We start from the raw sequence: 12,691 nt of genomic DNA, 5'->3' as shown, positions 1-12,691 counted from the left end.
CACAGTGTTATTGTGGACAGTAGGGAGTGGAGACACTTCAAAGAGCTGACCCAAACAGTGACTACTCCAGTAGAAGAGGACATGTTCCATCTTCAGGACAACCTCATGCCTCAGGTCTACCTGCGCCCCAAAGAGACCATTCACATTCCATTTAAATACCAGACCTTCTCTATAGACCACGCTGTCATGATGCAGGTACACATATCACCCTATCACTTCTGCTATATTATGACATAGGACAAATAAAACAATGAGGAAAGGGTCCATTTGCCTACCATCATTATCTAGAATTAAACATGATGCTAACTGTATAAACTTCTGTGCCCATCTTATAACCAATGCTATTTCTAGCAGGTGATGGGTAGTATGCCACATCACTTAACATCAGCTGTTCTTTATATTGCTTTCTATAGCATTTCTTTTCTTCTGTTCCTGCTGTCTGGTATCACACCAATAAATTTACAGAAATATGACTTAGCTCATAAGGGAGGGCCTAAAAATATCAGGTCTTTGTTGCCAAGGAGCAATGGCTGAATGTCTTTGGGAGACGTCAGAAATGTCAGGAAGAGGCTCTTCTGTAATCTTCTCTCTTCTGGCCCCAGCAGAACCAGGAAACAAAAAGCACACAAAACTGGAAAAAATAAGAAGGGACTCAGCCTTTGAGGCCAAAGTGGCTTGTCCACCTGTTGTGGTTGAATAATAATAGCAAACAAACTCACAGTGTTTGTGAGGCTCACATGAGGATTAAAACAGAGAGGCCTTACATTTTAAAGACAGGGCTCTAGCTTCAGGGGGAACAATCCCCTCTACCTTTGCAACTGGCTTACGTCCGCCTGTGCTTCTCAGTTCTTGATGTGTTAAGATTTAGGGCCAAATTGTAACTCCATCAGTGGGATGAATGCGACCCTTAGTCTGTTCTTTAGAAGCATAAAACTGGCTTTTAAAATGAGATTGTATCCAAATTGTTCCCTTTTATTCCCTTTTTAGCTCAATTCCACGGAATAAATGAATAGGGGAGGCAAAGCTGCTGGGTGCTTGTAGAATTCAGAGTGGTTAGGCCGAGGTACAAGCCAGCTATGTAATCCTAGAGTGCTCCTCTAACTCTCAGCAGTGGGACAGAAGAGAAGGTTCAGAGGACAACAGGCTCTTGATGCTGTCTGCAATGCATTGCACTATTTTACTGATGTTCACAGATTTTAGCAAAGCCACCAATGACAAGAACATGCAGAAATATAGAAAAGCAACTCTCACTTCCTCAACAACACTGCAAAGAGGCCAATAGCAACAAGAAATTTGCAATTCATGGTGTTTTAAAGTTAGTACCTGAATTCCCAGGTGCAAGGGAGAGCTCTTCTAGAGCAGAGCACTTTGTGTTTTGCAGGACAACGTTATCTGCGTAGGGGATCTCTGCTCTGAAACCCTGCTCTCCCAACATGCAGGGAGCTGTCATTGATTGGTGTATGCAAAGAGCAGCTGATCACAAGGAGAGGGACAGCTGGAGGCTCTGGGAGGAGAATTTTACCCTTACTAGTTTTCACTGTGATACGGTTTCTTAAACATTATAGATTTAGATCAAAACAGTGGTGAAAATTCCAAAGAATGCATTCATGACATGATGTGCACTGCTGCTTTGCATGATTACTACTACTTAATTTTTAGCAGGGCCCTGCTGAGCTGAGGTTCAATAAAGGCACAGAAGCTGCACCACCCTGGAAGTCCAGTGCCATGCTGACAAAACGCATCAAGGTAACAGAGGCAAAAAGTAGTGCTGTCATTTAGGTGAATTGCAAATGATCAAAACCCTATGACAAAGATTAAGCCTACACATATATAATTCCTTTTAACTGCCCATTTATGGCAGGCCATAAGGTTTTTAATGATCAGGAAATAAACTTTTCTGAATTTCATTGGATGTCTATTGTAGTGTATAGAAATAGGGTAGTATCCCTTTAAATGCGTTGTGAGCTGTCTGCTGATGTTCACCGTGTTCTCTGTTGTAAATGCCACCACAAACCAGTACGGTAGGGTATAGATAACTAGGCTTTATGTGTTTGTATGTATTTAGTGAGCATGGCTATTTAGAACCCAGTCATGTCTGTGTGGCTTCTCATACAGGTTTTGTTATGAAAAGAGAAGAATACAATGACTTTACAGCCATGGTCAGCATTGTTTTTGAAAGGATTTTGTTTGCAAACATATCTATTGACCTCTCTGTCACCATCCTGTGCTTGGTTTTTAATTCCTCTATCAAATATTGCTTTAAAGCTACTCCCCTGAAAATGCATGGTTTCAATGCCCTGGAGATTCCATTCACAGTTCTAGATTTGGGGGTTGGACTAGATGACCTTCTGGGGTCCCTTCCAACCCTGATATTCTATGATATTCTATGATTTTACCATCACATATTTATTTAAATTGAGTTCTCTTTATAGCATCCTAGGTCCCCTGCTATTTGGTGGTAACTACTTCAGAGCTGTAAACAGATTGAGAATTGATTTTGTTCCCACTATCAGTCGGAATGAAAGCCAGAGGTGCTATTTTTTCTTGCTGTAGCACAGGGGTCGGCAACCACTGGCATGCGGCTCGTCAGGGTAATCTGCTGGCGGGCCGCGAAAGATTTTGTTTACATTGACTGTCGACAGGCACGGCCCCCCGCAGCTCCCAGTGGCCGCGGTTCACCCTTCCCGGCCAATGGAAGCTGCGGGAAGTCATGTGGGCCTCGGGGACATGCTGGCCACAGCTTCCCGCAGCTCCCATTGGCTGGGAAGGGCGAACCGTGGCCACTGGGAGCTGCGAGCGGCCATGCCTGCGGATGGTCAACGTACACAAAATGTCTCGCCGCCCTCCAGCAGATTACCCTGATGGGCTGCATGCGGAAGGTTGCCGACCCCTGCTGTAGTATTTATTGATGGTCTCTTTACTTTCTCTCTCAACGAATTCATTATTATTTTTTGTTTTGCACAGATCTCCTTTAAGGCAAGTGGTGACAAACCCATTGCAATTCTCAGTGTTAATGTGGAGCCTCAGCCCCACGTGGTGGATCAGACATTCCGATTCTATCATCCGGAGCTCACCTTCCTGAAGAAGTCCATACGGTTACCTCCATGGTACACCTTGCCAGGTAACTGTCTGCATTCAGCTGAGAACTGGCATGCAAATATTGTGTCTGCTTGTGTTTCCATGTTTTGTTTTGCAGGGCTGTAGGTTTTAAAGAGATACATACTTAGAGATTTGCCATTTTTCAGGCCTTCCTGATAACGAGGGCAGGAGATGGGCCTATGCCTAACAGCAGGGAGAGTGGTCATCTTATGCTTTTTTCCCCAGGTGCCCCAGCAGGAATGCCAGGTGGGGAACCGGAGATGTACGTCCGCTGCAGTGACCCCAACATCATTTGCGAAACAAAAAAAATGGTACTACTTACACAAATCAAGCGGCAATCCAATGGAGTCTATCCTCTATGTTCACCATCTCTTTTCTATCGATCGCTTTATCTAAAGCAAAGATACCATGCACCAATGGTTCATTGATCTGTAATGATAGAATATTGGGTGTTACTAGGTTGTGACTGCCTCACTCCCCTGTTAAAAAGGAACAGAACTTCTCTAGCCTGCTTCCATCATATTTGTGGGTTTAATACCACAATATAAACCATAATTTGTTATGCTGCATTGCATTGTTGTTGTGAAGAAAGGCCAGATTTGAAATGCTGGTGGAAACTGCCACCTATGGAAACACCAGCTCTCCAGCTAGGTGCCACAGATAAATTATTTGGAAATCAGAGGTTCCAATAAGGAAAGAAGTAAAAATGAGTCCTTATTGAATAGACCACAAAACCTCAACTGGATTGCGGTGCTGCTCTTTGTGTCATATTCGAAGACAGCATCCAAGTACTCAAGACTCAGTTACTACAGGGAGGAGGGCCACTCGATCAATCGATAAATAAATAAATCGATCGATCTAACTTCTGATCCCTTTCCTTTCAGGCGATGATATTTCTCCATCATACAAGCGTTGCTTGATCTCCTGCATCTCCCTCTGATGGCCTGATCCAATAACTGAGACGCTTTCGGGGCTGATCCAAAGCCCACGGAGGTTAATGACAGGCTCTCACTGACTGTCAATGGGCTTTTGATCAGGCCATCAGAGGGAGATGCATAGAAAAGCAGCTCATGATATGCTCTGTGTTGTAATTTTTAGCTCTGATTCCAAGTTTCCTGGATTTTATTTTCAGCCAGTTGGGATTTAAATGAAAAACAAACTCACACATAAATGCGGACGGTAATGAAGGTGCTTGTTAATTGCCATTGCAGAAATCTGCTAGCATGGTAATTGGATTATGGCTTGTTAGAAAACTTGAGGGAAATTCTGCAAAATCTAATTACTGAAACAGACCCGGAATGTGAGAGCCGTTTGTATCCTCTTTTGTAATTAAAAATGTTTGAAGAAGCCAAGCTGTATAATAATATAATAGGGTAGTTTAGCTGGGTTCTGGAGCCCTCTGCTTGTGGAAGTGGAGTGGTGGGGGGTTAAAATAAAGGGAAAAGGAACCCCTGGGGTCCTCATTAGCTGGTTTGATCTCTTGGTTAACTATACTAACGACACTTTCTGATTTTGTACTCAGGGTCCTGGGGAGCCACAGGATGTGTTCTTAAAAGTAGCTGGAGGACCAAGCCCACAGATCAAAAAATTCTTTGTTGCTATTTACACGTAAGTAAGAGAATCCAAAAGTAGAAGAGAGAGAATTCTCCAGAAATCTTGTCAGAGCAGATAAGGAAATGCACATGGAACATTCCTAGTACACTGGTTCCAGCGCGTGACTTATTTTTCTGACAAGCAAAAATTTGGAAGAAGATCTGTATGATTCTCTTGAAATACGCCTGTTTGCAAAACCTGGACTAGGGTGGAAGATGTTAAGAAGGTTCTGAAGATTCAGTGTCACCTTTCCCTTTAGTACAGTCATAACAAGCTCCTCTCTCTCTCTGCTCCAGGGATGCCTGGCTTGCTGCACCCATTCAGATCTGGCAATTTTACCTTCACTCGCTGCAACGTGTGGATGTTAGCTGCATAACTGGCCAGCTGACCCGCCTTTCCTTGGTTCTCAGGGGCACCCAAACGATCAGGAAAGTGAGAGCTTATACCTCCCACACACAGGAGCTGAAGGTAGGCTCTGCCATTGGACTCAGAAGTGTTTGCTGCCAATTCCTCTCTTCCTTCCCCACCACAAAGAGAAACTTTTCATTTGGAAGAGACTGGAGTTAGGAGTGAGTTGAAAATTAGTGAAATCCTTCACAATTATAATTATGAATGGACTTATGTTGACAGTCCCAGTGAAAATAATCCTCCAATATGAAACCAGTCCCATTAGGAATTATGAACAATTTACTGCCATAAAGTCTTCATTATAATTATCTTTTGATTAAAGTCATCATGTGTAGGATCATTGGTACAAAACCCCAGAAGACAAATTATCTGAATTAATGAGACTATCTGAAGACTAATAATTTCTTTAGAATTCATTTAGTCGTAATTATAAATGTGAATAATAAAAGACACACAAACCATTCCATGAATTAGGAAATAAAGAAATCAGTGTTTAAATGTTGTCCTCACTGAGGCAGAACATGGAGATGAATTCCCTTGACAGCGTCCAGAGCGAGCTCCGTCACCACAATGGGCTGCTTTCATTGCAGTGACCTGAATTATGGTTGGGAGTTGTACATCTTGAATTCTGTGTTAACTTCCCGTGACGTAGGGGCTGGGCTCTAGTTGGCCGGCGTGGTAATTAGAACTGTAATACATTGCAGGGAAGCATGTGTGAGAAGGCAGCCCCTGCCTGACGCACCCTCCTGCGGCAGGCCATGGCCTGGTCTGCCTCAATTTCCCCTTTCAGAGTCCTCCAAAACAATCCAAACAGTCTTTGTTACTGTGAATATAGGTCTTGTTTGGTTCATTTATTACAAAAGTCCCATGTACACAAACCATTACAAAAGTTCCACAGTCATAGTCCAGATTTCCCCCAACAGATAAGGCTCTGGGGTCTCTCTCAGGAAAGTAAACCCCCCCCCCCCCCCCCGTTTGCTGTGTAATGTCACATGGGTCTTTTATCTGATTCATAAATCTGTTTGGCACCTAAAATGAAAGTGTCTGTTACTCTGATATTTCAAAGTATTTTTTCCACCTCAAGTAGGAGGTTCTAGCTATACAAATAACCTGCCCTTTCCTTCTAGCTAATCAGACGGTATTCTGGTAGTCGATATATCGATAGGGCTGTCAGACAAGAATTTTTAGGTGAAACACAAAATGCCAGAACTGTCTTTGCCGAGTGTGTGTAAAAAGAAAAATGATGACTGTAACATTAACGTACATAACTCAACAAAACCAAATACATTCGGAGACCATCTGTTCTGCACGTGGCATCTAATGCTTCCAGTATATCTTAAAGTATTGCATTCTGTTGGTAGCATTTTTTTGAGCCTGCATCAGGCATCCACAGGGCAGTAGCAGGGTTAACATTTCTAGCTGAGATGAGCTCTCTAGATGTTGCTAACTCCATTTTGTTATTGAAATTCATTCTGCTAAGCAAAGTTCCTCTGCAGACAGGCTCTGAATGTGCAACTCAGACAGATTTTACAATGAGGTTAGAGCCTAGTTTATTAATGCAGCCAGCTTTAATTTCCTTCTCAGAAACACACATTTCTTGACATTTGATCAGTGTCTAATTTATATTCCAGACTGGAGTCTAGAAGGTACAGTAGATTAACTTCCCTTCTGACTTGATCAAAGGACACCATGTTGGTGCCTCTAAAAAGATTTTTCATGGCACATGTAAAAGTTTGGGTTAATTTCTCCTCCACTGTCTCTCATGCTGAGACTATCCCAATAACGTGTTATATTAACAGTGCCAATAACTTTGACCATCACTGGTACCATCTTTCATTTTCATCCAGACAATTCTGATTTTCTTGCATTTTTAATATAAAACATTTTGAGCTGGAATGTACCAGATTGAGACCTCATTTCCAGGACCGGAGAGATGCATCATTTGGGGATTCTAATTAAACCTTTTCATTGTCTTTCCTGAGAGGCAGAGAGGCCTCATCTGCACGTGTAGAGTTTGTGTTCCAATGGCTTGGTTGCTGCCCTAAATTGTGAGCATTTCTGCCGGTTTCCATTTTGCTCATTTTCTACAGGTGGATCCCAAAGGTGTGTTTATTCTCCCTCCGAACGGGGTCCAGGACCTGCATATCGGTGTGAGGCCTCGGAAAGCTGGCAGCAGATTTGTTTACCTCAATCTGGTGGATGTGGAGTACCACCAGCTTGTTTCGTCCTGGCTGGTGTGTGTCTCCTGCCGACAGCCTGTCATTTCTAAGGTACCTGGGTGCACTCTTATAACAACCTTCCAGGCAGGTCACTCTGTCTGTGTGTCACTCGAAAGCCTAGAATATCTCCTGAGTCAGTGTGAAGAGATGGAAACAGCTACAAGCATGGCTGAGAGCTCTTTGTGTTTAGAATGTCACCAGGTTCAGTCATCACTGGGATTCGTGGTCTGTTACCATCAAATTTTTAAGTTCTCAGCCACGTTGACTCTACAGGTACACTTGTGCAACCGCATGGGTTGTTAGCTGCTAGTTGAATCTTATTTGCCAAAGATGGAACTGCCCTGAGTGCAAAGTGAGCTGACTAGTTTTACTGGAAGGGTCACTACCGTCTGTAGCTATCTCTATGTCACCCATTACCATAGCCTTTAGCCACCACTTCTGGTCAGAAATCAGTCCCTCACATTGAGTGTGAGAAACTTCCAAGTCATTCATCGTACAGGAAAGGGCGAGACTAGAGTCCTGTGTTGTTACAACTCCAGAATGTGTGTAGAACATTTTGATTTTTTTATTATTCTTTGGACAGTGTTTTGCTTTCTTTGCAGTCTCTTCAAACTTGAAAGACTCTTCCCTTCACCAGGAATATATTATAGGATCATAAAACTGATTTCTAAACATTTGGGACAGATAGTGACAAAACCACTTTGTTCTTTGAGTTAATCACCTTAAAGTAGTAATATTTTTAACAGCAACTAGCCCCAAAGTAATTGCCTTCACATGCTAAATGCAATCAAATTGCCATCGGAATTATAATAACAACTCAATATTACTATATCTGGACAGCTGCTTTAGATATGGCCCTGGGTATAACCAGAGGAAGCACTTGTGGTTTTTCCCTTTGTACATAAATACTGCTGCTTCTCCCGATTTTGTGTATATAGGCCCCAGGTCAGGAAAGCACCGAAGCACAAATCCATGCCCATTCAGGAAAGCTCGTGCTGAACTGCCCCTGAAGTTGGCGGGACTTTATGCACACGTTTAAGTGCTTTCCAGAATCAGGACTATAGTGGCATGCGTGTCTGTGGTAACAGTTGTGGGTAGCTCTTGTATTCAGAATATATCGTAGAGGATTTTGAGGGAACCTGGTGTACGGTATGGGTTACATCGTGCTGAGCACTGTGACCTGGATCTAGGATGCACTTAAGCATGTGCTTAACTTCCAGCCTGTGAACAATCCCACTGAAAACCATCAGAAAATCATGTTCGGCCCCTGTTTCGAAGGCAGCTCCACCCATAGAGCCCCTGTTCCCGAAGTCCGTCACAGCAGGGGTATTTCCTAGTAGCGCTGACTCCAGTCTGCTCTGGGATTTCGGGCCAAAGCAGGAAACTGGATTTCCCATTTAACCATTGTTCATTATTAAACATTTCCCTGAAATACTCTACACTGGGGGAAGTTAAGCGCAACATTACAGCACTGCTACACTTTCCCTCGTAACGCCAGAACCACTCCCGTGTGCCGTGTGATGGGAATTAGCACCATGGCGGTCCTGATGGAAATAAATTAGCTAGCTGGCGAAGGAGCCTGGCTATGATCCCAGCTGAGTCCCTTTGTCATTGAGGCGAATAACCCCATATATACAAAAGACTCACTGCAGAATTCAGGCCGGGGGAGAGCCCTTTCTCCACTTTGCCCTGATGGTAGAAATTTAAGCATAATCCATGCTTCCTGGGGGCTGAGAGGAAAGCCAGGTGAGGTGAGGGAACTAATGTTTTCACAGTGAGTGAAAGTTTCCCCAGTGCAAGGCCTATGCAGCACTTTAGCCTTCAGTAAAGGGTTTCAAGTGGGATTTAAGGGGGCCCTCTCTGGCCCACCCATTGGGAATAGCCTAACAAAGGATCCACTGAGGAAGAAAAATTCCTCTAATGAATAGACACGAGACATTGTAACCAGAACTGACACCATCGCCGTGGGATGTGTGGTCGGGAGAGAGGGGGCTGACTGTGGTAGCCTGGAGACACCCCTTAAAGTTTCTGGTCAAAACATTTTGAAAGGGATTTTCAAAACCACTGAGCCTTGTCCTAACGAGAGTTCGACCATTGGCTTCGGCGGGAGCAGATTCAGGCCAGCCTTGAGTACTTTGGACCCACCTGCCCCTTGTTCCTATGAAATGGTCCTAGGAGATTTGAATAGATAATAGATAGATAGTTGGGACTGGAATGATAGATAGAGACGTCTTCTGTTCTTGCTGCCGAGCATAGGGACTAGAAGATCCAGAAGGAGCCATTCAGTCCCCGCTGTTATTCCTTCCATAAATGGAATAACATAGATTCTTCCTAAACAGAATCTGCGATTGGGTCATAATCACTTCGCTTCCATGTTCTAATAACTCATTGCTGGATTCTTATATAGTAGTTTTCACTCTCTGCAAATTTACTGAACATTTTGGTAGTGACTCCAGAATAAAGGGAAATCAAAAACCAGTCGGAGAACACTTCAATCTCTTTGGTCACTCAATTGCAGACCTAAAAGTGGCAATTCTTCAACAAAAAAACTTCAAAAACAGACTCCAACGAGAGACTGCTGAATATGGAATTAATTTGCAAACTGGATACAATTAACTTAGGCTTGAATAAAGACTGGGAGTGGATGGGTCATTACACAAAGTAAAACTATTTCCCCATGTTTATTCCTCCCCTCTTGCCCCCGCCCCCACCCCAGCTGTTTCTCAGACGTTCTTGTCAACTGCTGGAAATGGCCCACCTTGATTATCACTACAAAAGGTTTTTTCCCCCCCCCGCTCTCCTGCTGGTAATAGCTCACCTTACCTGATCACTCTCGTTACAGTGTGTATGGTAACACCCGTTGTTTCATGTTCTCTATGTATATAAATCTCCCCACTGTATTTTCCATTGAATGCATCCGATGAAGTGAGCTGTAGCTCACGAAAGCTTATGCTCAGATAAATTTGTTAGTCTCTAAGGTGCCACAAGTCCTCCTTTTTCTTTTTGTGAATACAGACTAACACGGTTGCTACTCTGCTTCCTGTGGGTGTTTACTATACCGTGTGGGAAACCATTGTGCTTTTACTCCAGACTTGGCCTGTGTCAGTACTGAAATGACAACACTGTGATTTCTTATATGTAACCACAGGCATTTGAAATAATGCTCCCTGCCGGCGGAGGGAAAGGCTCCAACAAGCGGATCACATACACGAACCCGTATCCCTCCAGGAGGATGTACTTCCTGCATACCAACCGAGCTGACCTGCTGCAGTTCAAGGAGGATTCCTTTGAGGTAGCAAACCAGAGTGGCGGGAGAAGCTCAGATACCCTTGCAGTAGGCCTGCCTATCTTTCTGGTTTTCAATCCTCAAAGGTTTTCCAAAGCTAACGATTTTCTCCAATGCTCAATGGCTGACTTTCAGAGACGCTGTTCCTGTTGACTCTAGCCGGAGTTCTGGGAGGTGAACACGTTTGAAAATCACTCCCAGAATGTTTTTCTGCATGTCGTGGTCTGTTGTGGTCCATCATTTGCTTCTTACCCTGAATCCTAGAATGCGTGTTCCACTCACAGCAAAACTCCACCATTTGCTCAGGGAGACTGGAAACAGATTAGTAAGCTTCATGCGTTTTGAAAACTTTAGACTTCTTTTGTGCTCTGTAAGCGTTTGCTAGGGAAGGGTGGTGCTGTGTGAACTCAGTGGGTTGGGATGTCTGACACGGGGACCAGGTAGAAATCACGTTATGTGTTACGGTCGGGCACGTCTCCCATGCCTGCTTTGTCAGCTGACAGAGCCCTCCTGCAGCTTGGTGCCAAATGCACACATATGCTAGTGCAAGGCATGCTGGTGTAAGGAGAACGGAGATGTTTAGTGCTGACATCTCACTCTTTTTGCAGATTGGAGGAGGGGAGACGTACACTATTGGCTTGCGGTTTGCACCAAGCCAGAGCACCGGGCAGGAGGAGATTCTGATTTATATCAATGACCATGAAGACAAGAATGAAGAAACTTTCTGTGTGAAGGTTGCCTATCAATAAAGAGGAGGCTTTGCCTGCGGGTCAGTAGAATGACGTGTTCCTGGAGCATCTGTCAAAGCTTTTATCTTACTCCACCTACCAAGCGACATAGTCCTGTTGTTACCAGCTTTAGAGACTTTTCCCTCCATAGATTTTCTGGTTCTGAATTTCCTTGACAATGTTTGTTTGCAGACAGAAAACCGAGTGAGCTGCTCTGTGAACCTAGCCCACATGCTGGCAGGATGTGTTTCCTTCCTGTTTGCAGTTTGCCTCTATTTAATCAAGCCATGGACAAGTCACTATGATTTATTGTCTGACTGAATTCTTGGCACATTAACATGACCGCCAATGATGTAACATAGCCATATTTGTTCTACTTAAAATGGTAAATGAATCCCTATGTATTTATACCATATGCCACAGTCCAGACGATTGTCACTATTTCTGTTATCCTTTGCTGAGCCGTGGGCTTGTTTGGATTTTTATTTTTTAAATTCTTTTTTAACAGATTTTAAAAAGCTGCATTTCCAGAATGTGTTTGTTTTAAGTATTTTGTTTTTTGAACTGTATTTTGTACACAAAGACGACAATTTTATGGTACTTTACTCATTCTAGTTCATCTAAATTGTTGCACAGAGCTCAAAGAGTGCAGCACAGAGTTTTCTGTTACAAGGCTTTTGTTTGCCAGTAGCTCCCCATTGCACGCTGGAGCAAGCAGCTGGGTTGTCCTTCCTCTCGCTAATCCCTTTAAGTGACAGATCAGAAGATCTCCACAATCCACCCCATCACCTGCATTTCTATGAACTGTCCCGGAGGCTAGAAGGGCTCAGCAGGTTCTGTGTGTGATTTCAAATCACTCAGTCAGCTCAGAATGCGTGCATTATTTGAATTGACAGAAGATAATCTCTTCTAAAGGTGAGTACTAGAGATGTCAAAATTGTCTGACGCTGGAATTTCATTTAATCTATGAGCACACAGCATCCAAATCTAGTATTGGTTTCAGGGTAGGGGACCCTTGCAGATCTCAGGCAAAGGTGGGAACTGGAAAGCATGAAATCAGGCGATACAGTACATGTAGGAATAAAGAAATGAATTATGGCCACAGGTCAAGGGGTAGAATTGGGCTAACTCTGCTTAATATTAAAAATCAAGTCAAAGGGAGTTAACTGAGAGGGTTGAAAATGGACAAGATCACCCCTAGGGCACTGTCTCAGCCACAGGTGAGGGAGTGGTAGACAAGTGGGTGATGAATTTGCAGTGGCCTATGTGAAACAAGTGGGTAATCTCAGTCCATTTCCCAGTGCACAGATAACAGCCTCACAGGTAGACCCCTTGCTGGCAATCTCAGCAGGGAGGCC

At 43.7% G+C, this 12,691-nt stretch overlaps 1 protein-coding gene across 11 annotated transcripts in view; it reads left to right on the top strand.

Annotated features, from left to right (window-relative positions):
- NPHP4 (nephrocystin 4) overlaps window positions 1–11,866 on the top strand; it is a 101,122-nt gene extending 89,256 nt beyond the window's left edge. For 10 of the 11 annotated variants that reach the window (XM_073316238.1, XM_073316232.1, XM_073316237.1 and 7 more), the window contains 9 exons: window positions 6–195; window positions 1,660–1,746; window positions 2,965–3,121; window positions 3,325–3,410; window positions 4,622–4,707; window positions 4,989–5,160; window positions 7,191–7,370; window positions 10,468–10,611; window positions 11,214–11,866. In XM_073316238.1, the coding sequence (XP_073172339.1) occupies window positions 6–195; window positions 1,660–1,746; window positions 2,965–3,121; window positions 3,325–3,410; window positions 4,622–4,707; window positions 4,989–5,160; window positions 7,191–7,370; window positions 10,468–10,611; window positions 11,214–11,354 (1,243 nt within the window). In that variant the 3' untranslated portion in view covers window positions 11,355–11,866. The remainder of the gene's footprint in view (window positions 1–5; window positions 196–1,659; window positions 1,747–2,964; window positions 3,122–3,324; window positions 3,411–4,621; window positions 4,708–4,988; window positions 5,161–7,190; window positions 7,371–10,467; window positions 10,612–11,213) is intronic. The other variant, XM_073316233.1, reaches the window with a different exon arrangement.
- Window positions 11,867–12,691: the final 825 nt, after the last annotated feature.

This window comes from Lepidochelys kempii, chromosome 18 (genome assembly GCF_965140285.1).
Source record: "Lepidochelys kempii isolate rLepKem1 chromosome 18, rLepKem1.hap1, whole genome shotgun sequence".
Taxonomy (NCBI): Eukaryota; Metazoa; Chordata; order Testudines; family Cheloniidae; genus Lepidochelys; species Lepidochelys kempii.
Note: the sequence above shows the minus strand (reverse complement) of the source record. Positions and strands in the feature narration are given on the sequence as shown.